General features: G+C 34.3%; 1 protein-coding gene across 1 annotated transcript in view; it reads left to right on the top strand.

The window, feature by feature from the left end:
• Positions 1–23,946, top strand: part of BMPR2 (bone morphogenetic protein receptor type 2) — a 200,716-nt gene that overhangs the window by 95,406 nt on the left and 81,364 nt on the right. The window contains exons 2-3 of the mRNA XM_082840798.1: positions 2,291–2,461; positions 3,506–3,676. Coding sequence (XP_082696924.1) covers positions 2,291–2,461; positions 3,506–3,676 — 342 coding nt within the window. The remainder of the gene's footprint in view (positions 1–2,290; positions 2,462–3,505; positions 3,677–23,946) is intronic.

The following is a 23,946-nucleotide window of genomic DNA, read 5'->3' on the forward strand; positions in this document are numbered from 1 at the left end:
ATTTTTATTTTTAAATTAAATGAGGTACTTATTTATTTATGATCCATCTACCTCCAGGTACGGTTAGATCCCTATTCATTAACTCAGTACTCAATACAAAATTCTGGTCAAAATGGATAACAACAAAAGAGGAGGGGAAAAAATAGAATATCTTAGTTGTGGAAAAGTAGAGATAATGAGTTCATAAATTCATTCTGATCTTTCTAACAATCAAGACAAAAAGGGAAACAGAGTGGGTTACATAATTTCAGCAAGTGGTAGTAGGTAAGGAGCACTTAACCTGAGTCAAGAAATGGGGATAAGGAATTATGTCTCATAAATAGGCATGCTTTTTTAGATCTACATTACAGAGTTTTGTTTTTAGTTTGAGTCTTTTAAGTATCAATCTTTGTGCTGTGTGTACTTTATATGTAGAGATATATTTGATTTTAATCTTTATAATAATTTTGTAAAGTTTGCAAATTAGGGTATATCTAAGGAAATACTGTTAAATGTGCAAGATAATATAAATATTTGTCATTAAAGGATTTTGAATATGTGGCTACATGTGGTAAAAATGTGATATACTTATAATCTGGCTAATGCCCTGGAAGTAGTTTTTATAAAAAGCTAGGGACTTCCCTGGTGGTCCAGTGGTTAAGAATCTGCCTTTCAATGCAGAGGACTTGGGTTTGATCCCTGGTCAGGGAACTAAGATCCCACATGCTGGGGGGCAACTAAGCCTGCGGGCTGCAACTACGGAGCCTGTGTGCTCTGGATCCCGTGCACTGCAACTAGAGAGAAGCCTGCACACCGCAATGAAAGATCCTGCGTGCCACAACTAAGACCTAACGCAGCCAAAATAAATAAGTAAATAAAAAATGTTTTTTTAAAAAAGGCTATACTACATTTTCTGGCCATTTATATGATATTAGTAAATACCTTCTAGAAGACTGCCTGAAGTTCTAAATTGTGGAAATGTGGAAGTCACGTTTATTTTTTTGAGTAATTACTGTCTCTCTCCAAGCAGACTATAAGATGCTTGACGGGTAGAACTCTATATTATCTGTTTGTGAATCCCCTATTTATTTAGCTCAATACTTTGAAGGTGCTTTCTGTTGTAATAAATATGGCAGGTCTGTGTTTCTAAATAGACTTGGGCACGCAGTTGTTGGTGCTTTCATTTCTTCTCCAGGGTTTTGTCCTTAGTTTTGTAGTTTCAGAAACATTATTTTAATAAATCATTTCCAGTGCTAAGGTGCTAATGAATTAAGCCATACTAAATAAGATACACAGCAAAATCAAGAAATAAATCAGAAGCCCATGAGGAATATAGTGGCAAAGTGTATTAGATTGTTATTCTGGCAAGTCAAACACAGTAGGAAAGTCTGCTTTAAGAAACCAAAGATCAGCTGTTGCTTTTGATAACCATTTACTTCTTTGGTATTCTCAGCAGTGTTGGTAAATGTTTGTTAGCTGATAAATTATGTGGCAAATGTTCTACTGAGATTAGTTAAATCAGATTATGTATATGGAGAAAGACTGACTGGCATTGAAAATACATTGGGTTGACCTTCGGTATGAGGGATTGTTGAGCATTTCTTCTATTATATTGATATTTTTAATGATGGAAAATCATTTTCTTTTTTAGCACTAATAGCCTTAATTTTTAAAAACAGGTTTATTAAGGTATAATTTACATAGCATGAAATTCACGCGTTTTTAGTGAACAGTTATTTTTTTGTACATTTACAAAGCTGTGCAAACATTGCCACAATCTAATTTTGGAACATTTCTGTCTCCCCAGATAGAAACCATGTACTATCCACTTGTAGTCTCTCCTCATCCTTAGTTTAACATGCCTAATGTTATGTTTAACATTTTACAACTGAGTATAAAATATGGTAGAAGTGAGTACTGTAGAATTTCCAAAAATTATTCAGCCCTCTAGGTTTGTTAATTTGTTTTGAATTTTTAATAACTTAGAGCATGGACATTTTTGTGATGATATTTCTTTATTCAGACACCAATATTATTTAATAGGAGAAAGAGTGGTGAGAATAATTTATGTAAGAGGGTATTCCTTTTGGGAAATGAGTTTTTAAGTTTGCTTCTTGTTTGGAAGTTACAAATTAATTAATGAAAATAAAGAAGTTATTGAATAAATACAAAATTGCACATTTATTCAAGCCTTGTTAGGGATTTAGTAGGGAAATTTACAGTGCCTTTCAAAAAGGCTCTAAGATTTTATATAATAATGTTTTGCAAAGATTATCATAAAGTGAATTTGTCTTTTTTTCCTTTATTTTAGCTTCTCAGAATCAAGAACGTCTTTGTGCATTTAAAGATCCATATCAACAAGACCTTGGGATAGGTGAGAGTCGAATCTCTCATGAAAACGGAACAATATTATGCTCAAAAGGTAGCACCTGCTACGGCCTTTGGGAGAAATCAAAAGGGGACATAAATCTGGTAAAACAAGGCAAGTAATACTTTTTTTACCTGAAATAACTGTTTCATACAATTGAAGTTTATCTAAGAGGGGCATGGAAGTAGATTGTAAAACCCTCTGCAGGAGAACAGTAAGTTTAAAAGTGTGTATTCATGTCTGTATTCACACACAAGCTCCACATTTGCAAAGGGTAATTGTTTTTAGCTTATTTTAATAATATCTTATTACAATTTTAATAATATAATGCCATTTAATGAAGTTTAGAAAATAAAACTATAAGAGAAACAAATGTCTACAATTCCATACTTTAAAAAGTTTTTTTTAAAAACTATATTGGTTTATTCCCTTCAGGTGTGTTTTCTTTGTACTTCTATGTTTATATGTGTGTGTACTATTTTTTTTCAAAATTATGGTAATACTATATAAATAATTTCATATACAGTTTTTCCCATTTAAATTATATCATGGATATTTTCCTATGTCTTTAAATATACTTTGAAAACACTTTCAAAATCTATACAATTTTTCATTGTATACATGTATCTCAGTTTACTTACACATTACTCTGCTGTTGGACATTATATTGTTTTCTGGTTTTCATTGTAATACCTAATGCTTCAGTGAACATCTTTGAACATAATTCTTTGATTGTATCTCATAATTTTCCTGGAATAGACTTCTGGAAGTAAAATTTTTAGATTATAAAACATGAAAAGGCTCTTCATAAAAATTGCCATGTGACTTTCTAGAAATGTTATATACATTTACATTCCCTCCAGCACTGTGTGTTACTGAATCCTTATTATTGTTATATATAATTATTTTAAAACCCAGAAGAATTCAATAGATATAGACAAAAATGTAATCTTATTGATGTTTTAATAATAATTCTTAGATTAACTGTGAAGTGAAACATTTAATTAGTGGCTTTTTCCTTCTATGAAATGCTTGTTTATACTTTGCCATTATCTGTTATTAAAAAAATGTGGTTTCCTATTGGTTTGCAAGAGTTATAACTTATTTACATTATGACATATATAAACCTAACTTGTTTATATTAACATCAATTTGTAGGATGTTGGTCTCACATTGGAGATCCCCAGGAGTGTCACTACGAAGAATGTGTAGTAACTACCACTCCACCCTCAATTCAGAATGGAACATACCGTTTCTGCTGTTGTAGCACAGACTTGTGTAATGTCAACTTTACTGAGAATTTTCCACTTCCAGACACAACACCACTCAGTAAGTAGTTAAAGTAACGTACGTTTCCTTGTAATTCCTTTCTCCAAAGATTTTCAGAATTTAAAAATATATGAAAATATTCAGGTTGGGCCAGAGTGAGAGGGAGCATCATGAGACTACATCTAGCTAACACCTAAAATCGAGAAGAGATACACCAGGATTTCCAAGGTATTGGTATATTATCAAATAAGTTTGAATCAAAATATAGTACTTTCCAACTCACATGAAGAGGAGTTTGGTAATATTAAGAACACAACATATGTCCTTACTCTTTCACCCAGCACTCCCATTTGTAGGAGTTTATCTTTGAAGACATACCTCCAACAGTATGAAAATACATATGCATAAAGTTACCTATTGTAGTATTGTCTGTAACTGTATAGTAGTGGAAACTACCTAAATGCCTAAGAATAGGAGATTGATTCAAATCCACTATGGTACATACATGTGTAATGGAGTACCAAATATACAGCTATAAGAAAAAAATGGGTAAGATCTCTGTGAACTGATATGGAGTGATTTCTAGAGGTAACGTTAGGTGAATAAAAAGCTTATATAGTATGCTGTCTTTTGTGTAAAATAGAAAGCTTATCTTTACAAAAAGAAGCAAAGAAAGGATAAACCAGAAAATAATGAAGTTGGTTACTTACAAGGGTTGGAGGGAATGGAACAGAAAGGATACAAGAAGGAGGAAAAGTCCTCTGAATATAGCTTTATGCATGTAGTTTTGACTTTTGGAATTATGTTACTAATCTGTGTGTGCAAAAAGTATAATTAAATCATTAAGGATGGGAAGGGGGCAAAATCCCAAACTGAAAGCAAATGAGCCTAGTTGTATTTTACATAAACATCATAATCACACTTAAGGGAAAAAGAACTAATCTAAGCATTTTACAAAAACAGTATTTGACTGTATATACTCTTTTAGGCAATATATAAGAGATGGGGGGAGAACTGCAAACAAATAACTGAACTCTTTTTAGAAGGTTTGATTTTTAGTAGTGTGTACAAAGCAATTCTGAAACAATTGTAGATATATTTGTATTATAGGATTAAGAAAATGAATATTAGTGTTGATATTCTTGGGAACCAGTGTTCTCACTGAAGGAATAGGGAAACAGTTATAGATGGGGGAAGAAAAGAGAATCCTATGTGAATAGATTGTAGTTCAAGGTATTATTATGGACTTATGACTTAAAAAATATCCATATGTATGTGTTACATGCATGTATATGCAGCCATGTATATATGTATTTGTATGAGTATGTATTTATATGTGTGTGTGTATACATACATGCCTACATATATTTCTTACCTCTGTTGAAAAAAATAAGAAGCAAAAGCACCCCTGTAGCTATGAGTGTACATAATGCCCAGGTTTAGTTTCTACTACGACTCCACAGTCAGTGGAACTTGGGGTCCTTGGAAAAATGACTTATTCTAGAACTGGAGCAGGATAGGTGCAAGATAAACCTGCAACATCGTATAACACTAGAAGATAAGGAAAGAAGTACCCCCCAAAAGGATGGAGACTTGTCACAGTAGCCAGTTTGAAGGAACCTCCCACGAGCTACATTTAAGATCATTTTAGTGATCTTAAGATCATTTAGTAATAAGTTATAAATCATTGGAGGGAAAATGAATTGAGTCTATGCTGATAGCAGAGAAGGGAGAAGAGAGGGCACTTGTGTATAGTAGAATGCCAAGTGCCAAGTTGTAACTGTAGGTGTTGGAAAATTATCATTATGCAGCCATCATGGCAAGGATTGGATCAGGCAAGAATCATCCTAAGATCCTAAATCTAGGGGGCAGGTTCAATAAGGACTGAGGATATTTGCATTCTTTTAGAGTTTGTCCAACATATTGAGAGGGAAAAATTAGTAATTATAAAGTGAGGAAATCAGACAATAGCTTAACCAGGTAATATCATTAATGAAGGGCAGATGGACGTCCGTGATACTCTGAGGACACAGTGTAACTAATTTAGTACTGTATTTCAATCAAGAATGAATCTAATCACAAAGGAACATCAGGCAAATCATAAATTAAGAATGTTCTGTTACAAAAGGGAGTTTGTTTTCCTCAAAAATGTCAATATCATATAAGAAAAAGAGACTGTGAGAAAGATTCTATATTAAAGGAGGCTAAGGAAGTTGACAACTAAGCGATACCTAACTCTCCTATACTGGATGTGCAAAATGTGATAAAGGATGTTGTTAATCCAATTGACAAAATAGATAATTAAAGATTTTTTTCAATGTTAAATTTACTGAAGCTGATAAGAATAGTGTGGTTATATAAGAGAATATCCATATTCTTAGGAAATACTGAGAAGTGTTTAGAAGTAAAGGGCCATGATGTGTGTATCTAACCTTCCTTGAATGATGAAGCAAATGGGGTACAATGGTAAGAAAAGTGAATTTGGATAAAGGCATATGGGTATTCTTTGTACTATTGTTATTCTTGCAACTGTTATAATTATTTCCAAATAAAAAGTTTTAATTTTTTAAAATAATTTTTAAAAATTGAAATGTAGCACTTTTCAAGAATTCTTTTCTCTGTCAAGAAATTTTATCAGCCCATACTCTAAGATCTTCAGTTTTGGATTATTTCCTTTGACTATTTATTTATTTATTTTATTTTTTAAAGTGTTTTTAAAATTTATTATTTTATTTTATTTTAATTAATTTATTTGCCTGTATCAGGTCTTAGTTGTGGCCCACGGAATCTTTGTTGCAGCATGTGGGATCTTTCGCTGTGGCGTGCAGGCTTCTCTAGTTGCAGCATGTGGGCTTCTCTCTAGTTGTGGCGCATAGGCTCCAGAGTATGCGGGCGCAGTAGTTGGGGTGTGCGGGCTTAGTTGTCCTGCGGCATGTGGGATCATAGTTCCCCAACCAGAGATGGAACCCACGTCCCCTGCATTGGAAGGTGGATTCTTAACCACTGGACCACCAGGGAGGTCCCTATTTCCTTTGATTTATTGATGAAACACTAAACTGAAAGCAATAAGGAGTTTTTTCATGTAGTTTCTATCTACTCAAGGCAATTAGCTTTTATTGTGAAATTATACTGAATTGGCTATATTTATTTTCCACAAAAAAACAAACAAAGCAAGGTCTCTAATTTTCACATCTAGCTAGATGAAAGAGAAGTGAATTTGTCCATAAATTCACCTCAAAGATCTTTACAACTACATTTCAGATTGTTACCTAGATCTTGGTCTACTGTAATCTCTTGAATCAAAAGCAGGGAATGATTGCCACTATAAATCAGTAATGTTATCCTGATAAAAAGGGAAAGTGTTTTAAGTGTTCTAATTTGAGAGTGTTAACCCAATTAATGTATTTTGTTCTTCAAACAAAACAATCAAGTAAATTCATTGTTAAACAAAATGAATATTTACTTTTATATTAATTTCAAGAAAACTAGTGCTTGCCTGGTGGCGCAGTGGTAGAGAGTCCTACTGCCGATGCAGGGGACATGGGTTCGTGCCCCGGTCCGGGAAGATCCCACATGCCGCGGAGCGGCTGGGCCTGTGAGCCACGGCCGCTGAGCCTGCGTGTCCGGAGCCTGTGCTCCACAACGGGAGAGGCCACAGCAGTGAGAGGCCCGCGTACCAAAAAAAAAAAAAAAAAAAAAAAAAGAAAAATAACCACTACTATATAGAATGTCAGACATTTAGTCTGTAAATGCTTAGGTGCTTGACCAAAATAAAAATAGTTTTAAGTGTTGAAGTTTAAAGGAATTAATTAAAATATAAAATTAAGAAGCAGAACTTTTTGTTCCTTGACGTATATTGAATCAGTAGAAAGTTTGGTGGTAGTGATTTTTTTTCTGTAATTTTTCATTATAAAAATGCCATTTATTGACTATTTAACATAGATATTGGCCAAATAAAGACATGTATTTAAAAATTACTAGAAATATGGTGCAAACTCATCAAAGGTAGAGAAGGAGGGATAGTTCAGGGTGGCTCTTTATGGGAGGTTGCCTATTATTATTACACTTTTGTATTGTTTGAATCTTTAACATAAGAATATATTACTTATTTAAGGAAGTATTAAAGGAATACATGCCTATTTATTCAGAAAAATAGAAAAATGAGATAAATGGAGAGGAGAATAATAATCTTTAAAAATCCCTACACCCATATACAACCATTGTTAATATTTTGAATATTTCTTTCTAGTCTTTTCTCTTTAATTTTTGTATAGTTGTATTAGTGATATAAATTTTAGATCCTGCTTTTTAAACATAATATAATATTTTCCAGGTATTACATGTTTCATAATCATCAGTTTTAATGGTTGTATAATATTTTACCAACTAGATATTTTTCTTATCCATTCCTCTGGTTTTGGACATTTAGGCTGTTTCTAGTTTTTTGCTACAATGCACATGTTTGTATATATAGCATTATATTAAATTATAATTCCCAGAATTGTAATTCCTGTATCCACTGGTAACAGTATTAAAGTTCCTCATACATTGTCAAATTGCTTTTCCAATGGTTGAAACAGTTCACATTCCCATCAGTGATATACTAAAGTGCATATCTCATCATATGTTAATGAGCACTAGTATTAAAATAAAACTTTGCTGAGGTCATTTTGAAAATGGATTTACATTGTTTTTACTAAGGAGGTTCACTTGTTTTTTGAATATTTTTATATTCATTGTCCATTTTTAATATTATTTCTCAATAATGAAGCTGACTAGTTTTGAGAAAAATGATTTTTAAAAATCTTTGAACCTTGGCTCTTCCTAAGGAAATACCCTTAATATCTTTCAATAAAAGTTCAGTGCTCATTTTATAGTGTGTAAATTATACCTTAATAAAGGTATTAAAATGCTTATTACTCATTCTTCTGAGAACAGTGTTCACAGGAACAGTATCTCCATCCCTCACATGATGTTTTCGTGATGGCATTAAAGCCTTCTATTTGCATAGTATTTTATACTTTCGAAGTGCTCTCACATCTATAAACTCCTTAAAGATGTCTCCTTAATGTGTAGGTAGTTCAGTCAAAAATAAACCCTGTATTTTAATGAGTAACCATGCTACTCAGGAGGAGTGGATTGAAGTGGTAGTCTTTCTCTAGCAGATTTGACTTATAGCTTATCTTCCTTTAACTTTTTGTCTATTGTATTGGTACACAATAAAAGTCAAGTGTTAATATTTTGGGCCCCCAACCAAAAAAATTCTTTTCAACTTTTGAAATTATTTCAAACTTATAAAAACTGCCATGTACCCTTACTCAGATTCACTAATTGTCAACATTTTGCTGTATTTGCCTTATCATTCTCCCTCTCTCTATATATGTAGATCACTATTGTTTTTAACCTTTTGCAAATAAGTTGCAGGCATCATACCTAAATTTTTATGTATTTTGCAGTTGTCGCTCTGTCTCTTCTAGATTCTAAAGTCTTTGGTGATAGGGACTTTGTTTTAATGCCCCTTTGTCTCCACAGTGACTGGTGCAGTATCAGGTACATAGTGGGAGTACAGTAAATGTTTGTTGAATGAATAATTTAATAAACAAATATGTGCTAATGTGTAAATTTTGAAATATTGTTAAATCCTTGGAAGGAATAGGATTTGCCTTTTTTTAATCTGGCAAAAAAATGAATTTAATGGATTCACTAACTAATGGACAGGTGTTTATTTTTAAAATTTATTTTTAAATGTATTTATTTATGGCTGCATTAGGTCTTTGTTGCTGCGCGCGGGCCTTCTTTCTCTAGCTGCAGTGAGCAGGGGCTACTCTTCGTTACAGTGAGTGGCCTTCTCATTGCAGTGGCTTCTCTTGTTGCCGGAGCATGGGCTCTAGGTGCATGCGGGCTTCAGTCATTATGGCATGTGGGCTCAGTTGTTGTGGCTCGCAGGCTCTAGAGCGCAGGCTTAGTAGTTGTGGCACATGGGCTTAGTTGGTCTGTGGCATGTGGGATCTTTCCGGACCAGGACTCGAACCCATGTCCCCTGCATTGGCAGGCAGATTCTTAACCACTGCGCCACCAGGGAAGTCCCTGGACTGGTGTTTATTGAAAGCTGGTTGCTACTTTCAGTTAAAAGGACAAATGTAGTGAAATAGTTAAGTGGGATAGCAAACGCAGACAAAACAAATTAACTCTCCTGTTTGAGATTCACCATGGTATAAGTACAAAAAAGCTACGATCATTCCCCTCTCCTTTCCCTTTCCAAAAAATGAAACATCAGCCTTTAATTTTTAAGGTAATAGAAGAATATAAAAAACTTTTCCTAAGATTCTGTTATACGATCTCATTTTCAGAGATTACTCTCAAAGTACAATTGTAGTGTATTTTAATACTGGGAAAGAAAACAATGCACAAGTATCAATAGATTATGGCTGTTTAAAAGACCACATGGTGAGGTTAAGCTCCAGGGAACAACAGAGGGTACTTAATGTTCTCTGAATCCTACTCATTTCTTTCTAGATTGTTTTCAACTGAACAGTTTGCTTCTTGACATCAAACCATTCGTTGCTGTTACTGTAATTATATCTTTCTCATCAAGTATGCTTCTGTACAACATCCACAACCACATTTACTTGCCTTCTTACTTGCTATCCCTTGTACATTGAGTAGGGTTAGATCCAGCAGCAGTAAAGGAATGTATGGATGATTGAGAATAACAAGGTGTAGCTCTCTTTCAAAAGAAGCTTGGTTTTTTTCCCCAATCTTCGTTGAAGCTCAAGACAATGAGGTACTGAGTGATAGAAGCTAAAGCATATGATAGTAGTGGATCTTTAAGAATAATGTGTGGGGAGTTGTTAGGGGAAAAGGTGATGGACTAACCACAGGACCATAAGCAACTATCTGTAATTCTGCCGAGCCACAGAGTGTCACATTATAATAATTCAAGGATTACTTTGATAGTTATAGGATTGGAGGAAGGTACTCTGCTTACCTGTAGTTCTTAAATTTGTTTTAATTACAGATTTTGTGTAGTCTTATAAAACTGCCCTACATAGTTTTTTAGAGGCAACAAGATAGGGCACAAATAAATGAAACCTCTGCAACCTGTTCACTCAGGTGAATCTGGGTAACATACATATGGGAGTTTTTATAAGTTTGAAATAATCTCAAATTTAAAAGTTAAAAAATTTTTTGTTGGGGGCCCAAAATATTAACATAAGGCATTTATTGTCTACCAGTATAATTATAGGCAAAAAGTTAAAGGAAGATAAGCTATAATTCAAGTGTGACTGGTTCCTGAAAATTGTAGCAGAATGGGAAGTCCACTGATGCTTTTATTGAGACATAAGTGAAATGTCTGCTTTAAAATAATTAAACACCAGCAGTTAATTATTAATGTTGGAAAAAGTTATGTGAACATTGTTATGTGCCATAAAAATTAGGTTCTATTTGGACTGTAGATCACCAATGATTTCTGGCTAGTTAGGACACTAACTCTCTGTTCTCAAAACCTTTTTCCTCCAGTCATAGCATCTGAAGTATAGTTTACATGTTGTGTTTCTCCATTAAGAAGAATTATTACCATTAAAAAAGAAAGAAAAAGAAAGGAAAAAGAGGTTCTGATATTTAGAAATGTGTGTCAATTATTTTGCTGTAATCCCTGATCGGAGGTTGTTGGCAACAGAGGCTTATAGCATGTGTTCAAACAGAAACACATTATGAGATAATTCTCCAAAACAAAACTGGCTAGTGGTGAGGAGATTTATGGATTAATAACTCATATTCTAGGTCTTTGTACTACAATCATTACTTTTTCAAAGAGTTTTCTGTTCTACTAGTGAGTCTGTTTCAGTTCTTTATCTCTTTTTAAGGGGATAGGTACCATATTTGACTGTTTGAACTTTAAAAATGAGAAAATATGAGAACCTTAATAAATACTAGCCAGTAGTTCTGTACCTGTTTAGTACTTAATTATACGTAGACCTGGCTCTAGACACAGTTATGGAATTAAGGAAGATTAGATACTTTTCTTCCCTTGAGATCTTATTTTCTGAGGCCCTTTCCTTTCTGTTAGGAAACCCTCCCTCTGTTGTGCTCAGTATGATATGTTAACATTTTTAGGCACTTTCCTTCCATCCCCCTTCAGCATATGCTGTTCTTAATCTTGTTTTCCTCTGGCCTTAAGACATTAGTGTTAGATATTTATTTAATGAGTGTTGCTTCTTAAAATACTTGGCAGTAAACTTAAGATTCTTAGAGAATGTTTTTCCAGATGGGATAAATCTTGTAGAGAAATTTCAATTCACTTTATCAGGATTATAGAGTTGTTAGAGCAGTCTCTTTTCAGTAAATATATAAAGGGCATTCAGGCATTTAGTATATAGAGAAATTGAAACTAGCTAAATAACATTTTTGAGTACTCACTAAGGCCTCTATACGCACTAAACCTTTACATTTAACCCTTACAGAAACATATGAAATGGTTACTGTTATATTCTTATTTTCCATGGAGAACACTGAGACACAGATATGCAGTGTACCAGGTCACACAACCAATGAATGGTAGAGCCAAAATTCAAACCTAGGTGTTTTGGCTCCAGAGTATGTGTTACCAAACATTACTTTCTATTAGTTTTAACCGTTACTCTATATATTCAATTGTCATTAACCATTACTCTACACTCAAACAGGGGACCTGTTAATATTTGTTTGTTCATTCATTTGGGAGAGAGATTGAAAAGATTTTTTTGAAAATGTTTATCACATTTCCTAAAATTCAAGGACCACTTCTATTTTTCTTCATATAACCTCATTTTAAAAAAACACAACTTATATGTATTTTAAAGGGAAATTTCCCATCACTATTATAAATGGAAAGCCAGTATTGTAAGTAGAAGGTAACTTTAAAAATTATTTATTTAATTGTAAATAAGGTGAAAGTAAAATCATATTATTAATTAGCTAGATATTGTTGCTTATCAAATTGTCTGAAACTTGAAGCTTGCTTTCTCTGTGTTAAAAGAGGAGATTAGCAAATGTTTGTTAGGAAATAGAATTACATTGTCACCAAGTTGAGATTTTCTTCTTTAGTAATTAGACAAAAGAAAGAAAACTAACTTTCAGTAATAACATGTCAATGTACTCCTAAAACCAGAAGTCTGACACTTTAGGAAAGTGAACTGTATTATTCTGAGTCTCTTCCAACCACGAGAGACTTTGTGGCACTTAATCTGTTTAAAAAGAAAGCCATTCTTGGGACTTCCCTGGGGGTCCAGTGGTTAAGAATCCACCTTCCAATGCAGGGCATGCGGGTTTGATCCCTGGTCAGGGAACTAAGATCCCATGTGCTGCAGGGCAACTAAGCCTTCGCTCTCTGGAGCCTGTGCACCACAACTAGAGAGAAGCCCGCACACCGCAATTAGAGAAGCCCGCGCACCGCAACGAACAGCCCGTGCACTGCAAGGAAAGATCCCACATGCCTCAATGAAGATCCCACATGCCACAACTAAGACTCAACGCAGCCAAATAATAAAAAAATTAAATTAAAAAAATAAAAGAAAGCCATTCTTTAAATAAGTGAATTTATACCTACAGTATATTCTTTTACTTTCTTATACCCTTAATTCATCCTTAATGTGCTTGTAAATTCCAAGAGTTTGAAAGAGGTATATAATTATTGCAAGGTTCACAGTTATTTTAGAAAATTTTCTTGATAAGACTTCTGGAATTGGTATAATTAACCTCCCTAACTATAAACAAGATAATCAAGTTGGTAGAAAAGCCAGCAAAAATTTGTCATTTAAAAAAAATTAAATAAACCTAACTCATTTAGTGGGAAGTTCTTAGATGAAAGTCAGTATAAAAATGTAGAATCCTTTTCTTTTCTTTTATGTACATTATTCATTAAGTTGATGGTTGGATCGAGTTGATGAGAAATAAAGATCAAACTGCATCTAAAGCTAGGTATAAGAAATTCTAATTTATGCTGTGCTGTTAAGATTAGAAATTCTAATTTCAGAGTCTGGCAGCAAATGTCTTTATCTCACACTAAGCTAGAAAAGAAAGCCTACATTCAGAGAAGCTGACATTGGCATAGGGCCACAGGTAGGTTTTTAGCTATTGTGAATTTATACTAATTTTTTTCAGTTTTTACTGCTTCTGTGGCAGCATTAAAGTGATTGAGTAGACAGAAAATGGGAAATAAGAATGTTTTAAAAGTCTTTGCTTAATACTTCATGAAGCATTTTAGCAAGAAGCAAAACAAAATATGTCATTCCTTTTTATACTTATTAAAAATATTAGTGGAGAAAGAGTGGCACAAGAGAAATAGAGGAGTGTATCCTTTAGAAAATATTAATTCTTTAATGTGGTAGTAATAAGATTCTATTTACACATGTTATGTGTTGTTGGTCAGACAGTTTTCATTCTGAAGTTTTGTTAGCTCTGTCCTATTGAAAGTCTATCCCATTCGATACCTACCTACTTTGCTCCTATTCTCTCAAAAAAAAATCACTCTTCCTTTTGGTGTTTTTAAACTTTATATTACTTGATTGTCTTGAAGAACAAAGCAAAACCTGTTGGCTAATCTGGCTTTACTGATAAACTCAGTGGAAGTTTTGGGTCTGTAAAATCCAAGTCCCAAGTGTATATGGTAGAATTGACTGGCATTTAAAAATAAATGTCTCCTGAGATACAAATGTGTATATTGATCAAGAAATAATTTCCATGTCTTTATTTCAGTATATATAATTTTTCTTGTCTTTTATGATTTCCGGTTCCATTTGTGTTCCTCTCTGTCTGTCTGCCTGCCTTAACTGTGCTTCATTTCCATGTAGTATCTCTCTGATTACTGAGAATTTTCTGCATCTTTTCATATGGAAAAACTGGTTATTCTTAAATCCATAAATATTTAGTGGTTTCAGATGCCAACATATCATAAGAAGTAAAGTCATAGATACATGAAAACACTTCAAATACATTCAAAACCAAGATGAAACTGTTACTAACCAGGGTTCTTGGACTCCTTAATCAATAGAAATTGATAAGAGACCAGGCAAGAAATTCAGGCAAGGCTTTGTTGGGACTCCTGCTGCAGCAGAAGGGAGTGAAAACAAGTAACAGATTCCCTTGCCTGCTCCCTGGGGTTGGCGGGGGTGAGAGCTGGTCCCTTATATGGGGTAGGGTAGGGGCCGGTCCTGGCTTTGAGCCAGAGGGGTGACTTGGGTGGTTTGCCCACCCCCTTGGTGGAGCTATGTGCAGGGGGCATGTGTAGTACCCTGCTTTCCCTCCTGACTCCTCGAGAAGTGGCAGTTGGGTTTTTTGTCTTTTTGTGTCTTGTTCATAATTTGCCCCAACTGTGAATGCACGCAGTTATTTTTAGTCCCTTATCATTTCTTTGTATTTTGTTGCTCCAGGAGACACTGGTCCAGGTGCAAGCATTGCAGTAAAAGGTCCCAGGTCCCAGGTTCTAGCCTGTCTCAAAACTAGCTGTGGTTTGAATAGCAGCTGTCTTTAAAATAATATGTTGGTTTTTTAAATTGAGGTGTAATTGACATATGAATATATTTAGTTTCAGATGTTCAACATAATCTGTATAATAATCTCCTCATACTCTGTATCTATAACCTAAGTTTTTTTTTTAATATTCCACATGAAAGTATTTGTATAAATATTCCACATATGGTATTTGTCTTTCTCTGTCTGATTTATTTTACTTAGCACAGTTCCTTCAGGGTTCATCCATGTTGTTGCAAATAGAAAGATTTCCTTCCTTTTATGGCTGAATGATATTCCATTGTGTGAATGCATGTGTATATGTATATATATGTACTTATATACATATACCATATTTTCTTTATCCATTCATTTATCAATAGACACTTAGGTTGTTTCCATATCATGGCTATTATAAATAATGCTGCAGTTAACACGGAGTGAATATATCTTTTTGAGTTGGTGTTTTCATTTTCTTCAGATAAGTACCCAGAAGTGGAATTGTTGTATCATATGTTAGTTCTATTTTAATTTTTTGAGGAAACTCCATACTGTTTTCCACAGTGGCTGCACCAATTTTCATTCCCACAAACAGTGCGCAAGGGGTTTCTTTTCTCCACACTTCACCAGCACTTGTTATTTCTTGTCTTTTTGATAAATAATGTTTAATAGTAGGTGAGCAGACACATCGTTGGCTGGGAATGCACTGATGGCTTCAAAACACTGTTTTAAGTACTTCTCAAAGTGTCTGTTTAAAAAAGTACATTTTATTCTAGCCAAATATGAAGTTAGCCTAATCATCTGCTAAAAAAATAAAAAGGATCATCTGAGGGAAGGAAAATACTAGATTTCCAAAATAATCACTTGATTCTTTGGGTGGTTGTATAGCATAATGATGAAGAGCATTGGCTCTCAATCTCAGTGCCTGGGTTAAACCTTGCTGTTTTACTTGCTAAACCTAACCTTGAGCAGGTTACTTAGCTTCTCTATGTATCAGTTACCTCATATGCAAAATAATAGTATCTAATTTATATGGTTGTTGTATAGATTAAACAAGATAATGCATGTAAAGTGCCTAGCATGTAGTAAGCATTCAATAAATAATGGCTATGATTAGGAGGGAACTGTCTAAGCCACCTATTACAAACATCCTCCCTTATTTTATTCTTTTTTTTTTTTTTTTACTATGAAGGATACTTTTCTGCTAGTTTTCCTTTATTATATGAGGCCTATATTCTGTGATCTCTTTTAAAATTAATTTTTATTGGTGTATAGTTGGTTTTCTGTGATCTTTTTTTATTTGCAGGAAAGATTGTTACTGGGTTTCTCATTAAATGTATTCAGGTTCCTATGTCCTTCTAGGTGAGAAATAGAAGATAGTATTTCCTGCATCTTTCATCCCCCCACAACAAAAACTATAAGAAGTTATTCCTGTGCGAGTTTGGGATTAGCAGAGGCAAACTGTCATATACAGGATGGATAAACAACAGGGTCCTACTATATAGCATAGGGAACTATATTCAGTATTCTGTGACAAATCATAATGGAAAAGAATATGAAAAAGAATATATATATATAACTGAGTCACTTTACTGTACAGAAGACATTAACACAACATTGTAAATCAACTGACTTCAATAAAATTTAAAAAATTATTTTTGAAAAAATGGATATTCTGCTTAATTTTTCCCAAATGTAAACTTCTCAAGGTTTTGAAAAATGAATAAAACACAGTTGATCTTCAGGATTCCATATTTGTGACTCCTTACTTGCTAAAATGTATTTTTAACCCCAGAATCAATACTCACAGTGCTTTCTCAGTCATTTACAGACATGAGCAGAATAATAAAAAATTTGAGTCGTCTAATGTGCGTGTTAGCAGCTAAGGTCAATCAAGGCAGTGCGCTGCCTTCTTCCTTGAGCTCTCATACTGTAAACAGGTGTCCTCTTCGTAGTCTATTTTGTGCCATGCGTTTTGCATTTTTGTGTGTGATTTTTTTGGTTTAAAATGACCCTCAGTTGTAGTGCTGAAGTGCTGTTTAGTGTTCCTAAGTGCAAGAAGTCTTGATGTGCCTTACAGAGAAAATACATGTGTTAGGTAAACTTCTTTCAGGCATGTTATAGTTCTGTTGGTCATGAGTTCAATTCTAATGACACAATAATGTACAGTATATTAAATGACTTTTTTCTTTTTTAAAATTAATTTTTATTTGAGTATATTTTACAGTGTTGCATTAAAGTTTCTGCTGTACAGCAAAGCGAATCAGCTATGCATATACATATATCCCCTCTTTTTTGTATTTCCTTCCCATTTATTTAGGTCACCACAGAGCATTGAGTAGAGTTCCCTGTGCTATACAGTAAATGACTTTGAACAGAAACACATACAAAAGAAGGTTATATATTGGTGGATTGACAAAAATATTTTGACTAGAGGCTCACCTGACCCTGTATTTCCCATAGGAGCAATGATTCAGTATTTGCTAATAAAGTGTTTGCAATAATTTTATAGAACATGACTACCACAGTTAACGAGAATCAAATGTACAGATGCTCCTCAACTTACGATGGGGTTACAGCCTGATAAATCCATCGTAGGTTGAAAATATTGTAAGCAGAAAATTCATTTAATACTCCCAATCTAACAAACATCATAACTTAGCCTAATCTACTTACACATTCTCAAAACACTTAGCCTATAGTTGGGCAGAATCATCTAACACAAAGCCTACTTTATAATAAAATGCTGACTAGCTCAGATAATCTGTCTAATACTGAAAGTTAAACACAACTGGTGTGGGTACAGAATGGTTATAAGTGTATTGGTTGTTTACTCTCGTTTTCTTGTGGCTTACTGGGAGCTGGAGCTCACTGCTGCTGCCCAGCATCACAAGAGAGTATGGTACCTCACATGGCTAGCCCAGGAAAAGCTCAAAACTCAAAATTTGAAATACGGTTTCTACAGAACACATATCATTTTCATACTATCATAAATTTTAAAAATCCTAAATCAAATCATCATAAAGCAGGGGCCATCTGTATATATACTGTGGTAGGCAACCTCTGACATGGCTCTCAGTGATCCCTGTCTCCTGGTATTCTCACCTCTGGGTAATCCTGGCTCTCTGAATGTGGGTGGGACCTGGTGACTTGATTCTAACAAATAGAATATGGCAAAAGTGATAGGATATGACTTTTGTAGTTAGGTTTTACAAAGACTGTGACTTCTGTCTTGCTGGTATACTCTCTCTGGCTCTTCTTCTGTGCCAGTTCTGATGAAGAGGGCTGCCTGGCAAAGAACTGAGGTTAGCCTCCTGCCAACAGCCAGCAAGGAACTGCCAACAGCCCATAAGGAACTGAATCCTACCAACAACCACTTAGTAAGTTCGGAAGCAGTTACTTCACCACTTAAACCTTGAGATAACTATGGCAGTGCCCTAAACCTTAATTGCAGCCTTGTGAAAGGTCCTGAAGCAGAGCACTCAGTTAAGCAGTACCTGGATTCTGACAAACAGAAAATGAAAAAATAAAGGTGTATTGTTTTAAGTCATTAAATTTTAGGGTAATTTGTTATGCAACAATAAGTAATCAATGTGTGTATAGTTAAATCCATATAGTTACATATTAAGACCTCTAAACACAATAGTTGAGATGGAGCAGGCAATAAAAAGCTGTGCTGTGTTTTGACTTTCGGTGGCTTTTATTCTTTCTACCCAATGTTCAATTATTATTTTCAGTTCTAATTTTTTGATAATAGTGACCACGAGTCCTTCTTTTTTATTCCTTTTTCATATGAAGATTGCTCTATATAGAGGAAAAAGTTTGAGTATTACAATTAATATCCTATATTTCTGTGTAGATTCAGTAATTATTAACATATTCAAAATTTGCTTTCTTGCCCACCTCCTTTCTTTATAGATGGATGGACAGATAGATACCTGTTTTCTTACTGTTGCTGTTGTTGAACTATTTGAAAGTAAGCTACAAATATCACATACATCTCTTAGAAATACAAGACATCATTCTCAAATCCAAGAAAATTAACAATAAATTCCATAATATCATGCAGTATCTTAGTCCAACCACAGACTTCCCCATAATGACTTTTATAACTTTTTCTCAAAACAGAATCCAGTTAAGGTTGATGATACATTGCATTTGATTGTTTTGTCTCTTTAGTTTCTGTTAATCTAACACAGTCTTCCCCTACCCCTATAGTTTTACTATACATGAAATAGACTTCTAGAGAGTTTAGGCTAGTTGTCCCTACATTCTGGGTTTGTTAAATTGTTATTGTATTTTTAATCCCTTGAAATTTCTAAATTGGAAGTTAAGTCTAGAAGGTTGATTTCATTGGAGTTAAACATTTTGGCAAGAATACTTCATGGGTGATATTGTATACTTCTTATTGTATCATATCAAGCACAGTATCATTTAAAATGATGACTCTCCATTAGAAACGTACATTTTTTCCTTTGCAGTTAGTAAGTAATCTGCGGGTAGTTACTGTGGCACCGTGCAAACAATTTTGTTATTCAACAACCTTTTCACTTCATGCATTGGTAATCCTTTCCCAAACTTGTTATTATTTTAGGGTTATAAAATGGTGATTTTCTTATTATATTATTTATTCTATTAATAATAGCTGGCATTCTTGTGTTAAAAAAAGAAAAAAAAAAGAAATGAACAAAAAGTTCGTTTTTGTTTTTGAGTATTACTATGAACTTGTGGGTTTTTTTTTTAATGCTAAAATAACCATGAATTTGGCTAGAAGAGTGCTTTTAAGCTGGTTCTCTGTCCTTTTTAAAAAAGTAACACCTTTATTGAGATACAGTTAACATCATAATATTCACCCCCTTTTTTTTTTTTTTTTTGGCGGTACGCGGGCCTCTCACTGTTGTGGCTTCTCCCGTTGTGGAGCACAGGCTCTGGACGCGCAGGCTCAGCGGCCATGGCTCTCGGGCCGAGCCGCTCTGCGGCATGTGGGATCTTCCCGGACCAGAGCACGAACCTGTGTCCCCTGCATCGGCAGGCGGACTCTCAACCACTGCTGCCAGGGAAGCCCCAAATTCATCCTTTTAATGTATATATTTAATGTGTAGAAGTTGGTGTTTTTTAGTATATTCACAGTACTGTACAACCATCACCACTAATTGCAGATCATTTTCATTACCTCAACATAGAAACCCTAAACCCATTAGCAGTCACTCTCCATTACCCCTCTCCCTCCAGGTCCTGGCAACTCTAATCTACTTACTGTCTCAGTAGATTTGCCTATTTTGGACATTTCATATAAATGGAATCATAGAATATGTGGTCTTTTGTGTCTGACTTTTTTCACTTAGGATAATATTTTCAAGGTTCATCCATGTTGTAGCATGTATCAGTAATTCATTCCTTTTTAGCAATAAATAACATAGTTGGTCCCCCATTCCATGGATATGGAGGGCCAACTGTACTCTGCCATTTTTATAATTGTCTTAAGCATCTGTGGACTTGGTTATCCATGGGGTTCCTGGAACCGATTCCCCTCAGATACCGAGGGACGACTATATTCCACTGTATGAATATATCGCATTTTGTTTATTCATTCATCAGTTGATGGACAGTTGGGTTGTTTCCAGTGTTGGCTATCAGTAATACTGCTATGAACATTAATGTACAATTTTTTTTGTGGACGTATGTTTTCAGTTCTGTGTATACCTAAGAGTGGAATTATTGGGTTTTATTGGTAAATCTATACACTTAACTTTTGATGAACTGCCAAACTGTTCTCCAAAGTGGATGAACCATTTTACATCACCAACAACAATGTTGTCCATGTCTACAGAAAAAGGCAACAGGGATTTTGATAGGTACTGTATTGAATCTGTAGGTAAATTTGAGGAATATTACCATCTTAATAATATTAAGTTCTTTAACCCATAAGCATGAGATGTCTTTCCGTTCATGTAGGACTTTTTTGTTTTGGCCACACCACGTGGCTTGCAGGATCTCAGTTCCCCGACCAGGGATTGAACCCAGGCCATGGCAGTGAAAGCACTGAATCCTAACCACTAGACCACAAGGGAACTCCTCCCATTTAGGAATTCTTTAATTTCTTTCAACGATGTTTTGTAGTTTTAGTGTACAAGTCTTAATACTTCCTTTTGCTAAATTTGTTCCTAATTATTTTTGTCTTTACTGTAGCTTATTGTCTTTAACCAAGATAGCTACACATTGAGTATACACCATTTATAAGAAATACATTTTTAAAAATTTAGTTTTGGTAAAATACATATAACAGAATTTGCCATCTTAACTGTTTATAAGTGTACAGTTCAGTAATGTTAAATGTTGGTGGAAGGAGAAAATCGGAGGCTTTGGTGTTAATAGATGAATGTAGGAAGTGGGGGCAAAAGGGGGAGGAGAGAACATTTTCCAGATATTCTTGTTAGCTTTACAGTTCTACTCCCAATTCATTTCCCTATCCTCAAGTCTACTATGGCATTTATTAAAGTAGCAGGGAGATGTAGCCACCCTAGTATGTCTGTCATTGGACCATTTTTTGGCTGTCGATTTCACTTTCCCTTTATTTCCGCAATCATTTACCAAGTAATATAATGTCTTAACTACTTTTTTAAAACTAAAAATTTTTTTTAATAGTCTTGCCAGTTACTTTGATTACCTTTCAATCCTAGGATACATCCACAAGACCTCAGCCTATTCCATTACATATCCCTATATTTTCTACTCATTTCCTCTGCATTTCCAAGATGTTCAGTAATTTGTTAAATTAATTAAAGATTAATTGATAGAATGACTGACATAGCTTCGTGAAAATGGCTTACCCAACAAGATCTATTGGTTTAATGTTATGAGAAAGCAATGTTTGAAGGGTTATGTATTAAGAAGAGAAACTCCTATTGACTTCAATTCTGAAGTGTTTTAAAATGAAAAAAAGAAATGGCATTCTTTTTTTTCTTTTAATTGAACTAGAGTTGATTTACAATTCTGTGTTAGTTTCAGGTGTATAGCAAAGTTATTCAATTATATATTTATATTCGGTCATATTTATATACTCTATCAGATTCTTTTCCATTATAGGTTATTACAAGATATTGAATATAGTTCCCTGTGCCGTACAGTAAATCCTTGTTGTTTATCTGTTTTATATATAGCAGTGTGTATCTGTTAATCACATACTCCTAATTTATTACCCCCCTTTCCCTTTGGTAACCATAAATTTGTTTTCTACGTCTGAGTCTGTTTCTGTTTTGTAAATAAGTTCATTTGTATTATTTTTTAGATTCCACATATAAGTGATATAATATTTGTCTTTGTGACTTAGTTCACTTAGTATGATCATCTCTAGCTCCTTCCATGTTGCTGCAAATGGCATTCTTTTTTTTTTTTTTTTAGAAATAGCATTCTTTAATTTCAGTTTCTATTAATATTGGCACAGAGATTAAAAGCCTCATGTTTAATTCAGGCTTTCTATTTTAGAATTTATGGAGTATGTTTTTCTGCCTTTGTTTTTTTGTTATTGTTTTTTGGGTTTTTGTTGTTGTTGCCATGAAATAGAATTTTCCCTACTCATTTTTATATGCGATTTTATTTTTATATTTTATAAATTTTTTTATTTTACTTTTGGCTGCGTTGGGTCTTCATTGCTGCGCATGGGCTTTCTCTAGTGGCGGCAAGTGGGGGCTACTCTTTGTTGCGATACACGGGCTTCTCATTGCAGCGGCTTCTCTTGTTGCGGAGCACGGGCTCTAGTTGCATGGGCTTCCGTAGTTGTGGCCCGCGAGCTCAGTAGTTGTGACTCGCAGGCTCTAGAGCACAGGCTCAGTAGTTGTGGCGCACGGGCTTATTTGCTCCATGGCCTGTGGGATCTTCCCAGACCAGGGCTCGAACCCATGTCCCCTGCATTGGCAGGCAGATTCTTAACTACTGTGCCACCAGGGAAGTCCCTTATATGCGATTTTAAAAGAGGTTTTTACAGAATTCTTTTCCCAATAGAAATTTATGCTTATATTTAAAACAGTTTACAATTATTTCACTACAGAGACTGCTTTTTTTCTACCTGTCCTGAGTCTCTCCGTGCCATTTTGGGGATGATTTTGTCTACTATTTTATTTAGTAAAAGATCACTTCTTTTCCCTTTAAAAAATTCAGTCAGACACATCTCAGTGCCAAGCCACCTAGCAAGTCAACATGGTATTTCTAGTTGCCAAAGCTGCTGACCAGAGGTCGGTGTTTTGAAGTGAAGGAAAAGGTTATTTCCTTTATCAAAGACTAAAAATACACTGAAATAAGTGCTAATAGTATCTGTAAATCATTTTATAAATACTGGAAATTGTTACTGAGTTCTGGTCTTTATGTGCATGTATATATCCTTGATATCTTAAAAATAAAAAGTTCTCTTTGAAAAAGGTGAGAATCATTCTTAGAGTTTTTTTAATTGTGGTAAAATACGCATAACATAAAATTTACCATCTTAACCATTTTTAAGTGTACAGTTCAGTAGTGTTAAGTACATTCACATTGTTATGCAACCAGTCTCTAGTCTCCAGTCTCATCTTGCAAATCTGAAGCTCACAAAAGTTAAATACAATGTTCATCTTTGGGGAGTATTACATTTCTTACCCCACAATACAACCAAAGCGCTTTGTTTTAAATAAACAAATATCATTTATTTTTCCAATGTTAAAAGTTCATTCTGTAGTTAGTAGCGGGGTTATAGGCATTTCTTATATAGACTTTTTTGTTTGGACGTTAATATGTCTATAATTGTGAGAAAAACATGGGTAAAACTAGAAAAAATTTTTATTCTAAACTATTCCTAAATGTCTGATTTT

The sequence above is a fragment of the Leucopleurus acutus genome (genome assembly GCF_964270905.1).
Source record: "Leucopleurus acutus genome assembly, chromosome: 6".
In the NCBI taxonomy this organism is placed as follows: Eukaryota; Metazoa; Chordata; class Mammalia; order Artiodactyla; family Delphinidae; genus Leucopleurus; species Leucopleurus acutus.